Source organism: Solanum stenotomum, chromosome 2, assembly GCF_019186545.1.
Source record: "Solanum stenotomum isolate F172 chromosome 2, ASM1918654v1, whole genome shotgun sequence".
In the NCBI taxonomy this organism is placed as follows: Eukaryota; Viridiplantae; Streptophyta; class Magnoliopsida; order Solanales; family Solanaceae; genus Solanum; species Solanum stenotomum.
In genome coordinates, this window is record NC_064283.1 from 71,872,213 (window position 1) to 71,877,224 (window position 5,012).

Here is a 5,012-nt window from a genome sequence, read left to right on the forward strand (position 1 = left end):
ACTTTATAATTTCTCATTACACCAAAGAATCTCTTGAATATCCATTTTCTTCATGTTTTATTCTCCACCAATTATGATCCTCCACGTCAATTACAACTAACCAAAAATCTTATTTTATCTTTTAACCACCACCTTGTCCTTGTAGGATAAGAAAAGTCGATCCAGTGAACAAAGTATTTTCGTATTAGTATGATTTAAAAAAGAACGATATTATTTATAGATCCGTGATAGTATGGTTTAGGAAAATATAGCACAAAGACAATTTTATCGATAAAAATTGGGATCGTCACAATTCTCCATTATATATACCTCCCATTCCTTTCAATTTTCCAAACCAATTTCTCTTCTAGTTTTCTTTCAAGCATTTTATCAAACAGTTTCTCTACACCTTTAAAGATTCATAACTATGATTAGCAATTTTGAATCTGATGTTAAATATCTGCAGAACCCATCTTTGATTTCTCAATTCTTTTCTCTTTCGAATATCGAAAATGTTCCTGCAGTTTACAGTTTCTGGAAATGGGGTGCTCTGTTTTTCGCCATATTTGTTACATTTAGTACTTTATTTGGAAGAATTAAGTTTACATTCATTTACTTACGTAGAATTGAGCCTTCTGATGAGCCTATTCTTCAGTATCTTAGCGAAGACTTCGACTTTTCTGATGATGACGACGATGAATGCTCGTCCGTGTCTTCGAATGATGAAGAGATAATTACACCCAAAGGTGATCGAGATTTTTCTGTGGCGGGTGGGAAAAAGAGTATTTTAAGACTTATAAGGCGACGGAGCAGCTATGGATTGTTTCCGTTAACTGAATTTGTCGCCGGAAAAAATGTTGTAAAGCTCTGGGATTTGAATATTGAAGAAAAGATGAGTGAATTTCGGACGTTGCCATCGCCGTCGCCGGCGATGGTTTTTTGGTCCGAATTGAGAGATGAGAGGAACGGCGTTGTTTTAGCTGGTTACGACGCGAGAATGAGGCATCAGTCGCCGGCGATATTTGCCGGTTGGGGTACAGGAAAAGTGGTGGGTATCGGCGGTGTTGAGAAAGTGTACGTTAGAGATGAAGTCGCCGGAGTTGTAAAGGTCGGTGATATGAGGAAAGCGAAAACGCCGGTGGAGATGGCGACGGCGGTCGACGATGGAATGTGGTGGAACGCCGGCGCCGTTATCGTTGACGATGACTTCGTTAGACATAAATTTATTTAGGTGCTAATTTATTTGGCGATTGATTTAACGATGAAATTTGTAATTAATTTTAATATTCTTTTTATAGCTAACTAAATTAGCTTATCATTAAAAAAAAAATTGTATTATAGTTGATGGAAGAAAATCCTTCCTTCTAGTCTGTACATATAATTACTTCGTAGTATCAAAATTAGATGAAATTTCATATGTAAATATTTTAATCTGTCTTTCTACATAAATTAGTGTTATATTAGGTTTACTACCTTGGCTGCATATGATATAGAATTATTAAGATATGAGTTTATTGATCATGAAGTCTCTCTCTCTCTCTCTCTCTCTTCCACTGCACCAACGTCCTGCTTCTTCTTCTTCGTCACCGATCAGCGCCGGTCAGCGAGCAGCCGCCAAAACCAGCCGGCAACCGGGCGCCGGCCAGAAGGCATCACGAGGACCAGTTCCGATCGGCGAGCTTCGAGCTCCTTTCTTCTGTTCGCCGTTGCTCCGGTGAGGACGAGAACAACTAACAGGACCTCCAGCTGCCCTGAACAGCGACCGGCGAGCAGCCAACTCCGGCGAAGGCAAGGCATCCACCGGCGAGACTGACCAGATCTGGCCGGAAAAGCCCAAAGACCACCGGAATCCTTCATCTACTCCGACCAGGTGCCATCTATCCTGACTCCTTTCGTTCTTGCTCTGTACAGAGTTTCTGGGATCTTTGCAGATTTTTGTGATCTTGTGTTCTACATTGTGCAATACAATCTGATCTTTTGGAGTGTTTAAAAATTTTTTTAGCTGTTTCTGCTAGCATTTTAGCTCAGATCAGGGAGCCTTCTTTCATATTGCAGGTCCAGTTCTTGCTTGTTTTCTGCTATAGTTCTGATTTGTGCTGCTGCTTATAGTATAGTTGTGCTTGCGTGTCTTTTGGAGACTACACTTTCTTGATCCTATAGTTTAGTTGTTGCTATCTGGTCTTTTAGAGTAGTCACCTGGTGCTGATTTGGTTTGAAGTGTAGTCCGGTGTAGATTTTAAATTAGATTCAGTATCGTTCTAGTGGATTTGGTATCTGATGGTGGTTTTGAGTCATGTCTTCGGTTGAGGCCGAGGACGAGGGAAATCAGGGGTAAATGGGGTACGGGTCCCCATAGTTTGAGGGTAGGATCTTGGAACATAGGGTCGCTGACGGGGAAGTCTATAGAGTTAGTGAAAATTCTCAAGAAGAGAAAGATTAATATAGCTTGTGTCCAAGAGACTAGATGGGTAGGTTCCAAAGCTCGAGATGTCGACGGGTTTAAGTTATGGTACTCAGGAGGCTCTAAGGATAGAAATGGAGTGGGTATTTTGGTAGACGGGGATTTGAGGGAGCAAGTGGTAGAGGTTAGGAGGATCAATGATAGGTTGATGTTGATTAAGCTAGTCGTTGGAGGAGGTACTTTGAGTGTTATTAGTGCTTATGCACCTCAAGTGGGCTTGGGTGAGGAGGCCAAAAAGCTCTTTTATGAGGATTTGGATGAGGTAGTTAGAGGTATACCAAGCACCGAGAAAATTGTCATTGGTGGAGATTTTAATGGACATGTCGGGGCAACTTCAAATGGCTTTGATGATGTTCATGGAGGCTTCGGTTTTGGGGAGAGAACTGGGGGTGGAACTTCGCTTCTGGATTTTGCTAAGGCCTTTGAGTTGGTGATTGCTAACTCATGCTTCCCGAAGAAGGAGAACCATTTGGTTACCTTTCGTAGCTCGGTAGCTAAGACCCAGATAGACTATCTACTCCTTAGGAAGGGTGATAGAGGCCTCGTTAAGGACTGCAAGGTTATCCCAAGTGAAAATCTTACTACCCAACATAAGCTTTTGGTGATGGACCTGGTAATTAAGAGGGATAGGAGGAAAAAGGTGGTTTCTGACCGATCGAGGATTAAGTGGGGGGGTTTGACCCCTGACCTTTCTCGGGAGATGGGTGAGAAGTTGAGTGGGATGGGGGCTTGGAGTGGTAGCGGGGATGCGGACACCATGTGGAATAAAGCAGCTAGTTGTATTAGAGAAGTTGCTTCTAAGGTTTTGGGGGTATCAAGGGGTAAATTTGGAGGGCATAAAGGAGATTGGTGGTGGAATGGGGAAGTCCAAGGCAAAGTGAAAGCGAAGAAGGCTGCATACGTAAAGTTGGTGGAGTGCGTAGACGAGGAAGAGAGGCGGACGCTTAAGAAAGCCTATAAGACGTCAAAGACAGAAGCTAAGGCAGCAGTTACGAAGGCTAAGACGGCAGCTTTTGAACGCTTGTATGGCGAGCTGGGGGACAAAGGTGGGGAGAAGAAATTGTATAGGCTCGCAAAAGCAAGAGAGAGGAAGGCTCGCGACTTGGACCGAGTGAAGTGTATCAAGGATGAGGAAGGTAAAGTATTGGTGGATGAGACCTCCATCAAGCAAAGATGGCGAAGATACTTTCACAAACTTTTAAATGAAAAAGGGGGCGGAGACATTGTGTTGGGTGATTTGGTGCACTCTGAAGGACTTCGGGACTTTGGGTACTGCAGGTGTTTTAGGATCGAGGAGGTTATACGTGCTATTAGTAGGATGAGTAGGGGAAGAGCGACCGGACCCGATGAGATCCCGGTGGATTTTTGGAAGAGCACGGACAAGGCAGGTTTAGAGTGGTTGACTGGGCTGTTTAATGTTATTTTTAAGACAGCAAAGATGCCTGATGAATGGAGGTGGAGTACAATGGTTCCGTTATATAAAAACAAGGGCGATATCCAGAACTGTAACAACTACAGGGGTATCAAATTGCTAAGCCATACTATGAAGATTTGGGAGAGAGTGGTGGAGATGAGGGTGAGAAGAGGGGTGTCCATTTCTGAGAATCAGTTTGGATTCATGCCGGGACGGTCGACTACCGAAGCCATTCATCTTATGCGAAGACTGGTAGAAAAATATAGAGAAAGGAAGAGAGACCTACATATGGTGTTCATTGACCTTGAAAAGGCCTATGACAAAGTACCGAGGAATGTCCTCTGGAGGTGCTTGGAGGCTAAAGGTGTCCCGATGATTTATATTAGGGCAATAAAGGACATGTACGGTGGAGCCAAGACTCGGGTTAGAACGGTTGGAGGTGACTCAGAACATTTCCCGGTTGAGATGGGGCTGCACCAAGGATCAGTCCTTAGCCCTTTTCTATTTGCTTTGGTGATGGACGAGTTGACGCGGTCTATTCAGGAGAGGGTCCCATGGTGTATGTTATTTGCGGATGACATAGTACTGATTGATGAGACGCGGGATAGAGTCGATGCGAGGTTGGAGGTGTGGAGACAAACGCTGGAGTCCAAAGGGTTCAGGTTGAGTAGGACCAAAACAGAATATTTGGGGTGCAAATTCAGTGATGCGTTGGATGAGGCAGATGGGGATGTGAGACTTGCCACACAGATCATTCCTAAGAAAGAAAGTTTTAAGTATCTTGGGTCGGTAATCCAAGGAAGTGGCGACATCGATGATGATGTCACACATCGCATTGGGGTTGCTTGGATGAAATGGAGGCTTGCCTCTGGAGTCTTGTGTGATAAGAAAATTCCACCTAGACTTAAAGGTAAGTTTTACAGAGTGGTAGTTAGACCGGCCTTGTTGTATGGAGCGGAGTGTTGGCCAGTCAAGAACTCACATGTCCAGAAAATGCATGTTGCGGAGATGAGGATGTTGAGATGGATGTGTGGGCACACTAGGAGTGATAAGATTAGGAATGAAGTTATCCGGGAGAAGGTGGGAGTGGCCTCTGTGGTGGACAAGCTGAGAGAAGCGAGACTGAGATGGTTTGGACATGTGAGGAGACGGTGCGCA

General features: G+C 44.0%; 1 protein-coding gene across 1 annotated transcript; it reads left to right on the forward strand.

The window, feature by feature from the left end:
- The first annotated feature begins 225 nt into the window (after positions 1-225).
- On the forward strand, positions 226-1,379 carry LOC125855322 (uncharacterized). The gene has a single exon (XM_049535040.1). It carries the CDS (start codon positions 407-409, stop codon positions 1,208-1,210), a length of 804 nt encoding a protein of 267 aa, XP_049390997.1. The 5' UTR covers positions 226-406; the 3' UTR covers positions 1,211-1,379.
- Positions 1,380-5,012: the final 3,633 nt, after the last annotated feature.

Bases quoted from the DNA above. Each gene is read 5' to 3' on its own strand.
- LOC125855322 (XM_049535040.1), top strand. From the start codon at position 407: ATGATTAGCAATTTTGAATCTGATGTTAAATATCTGCAGAACCCATCT.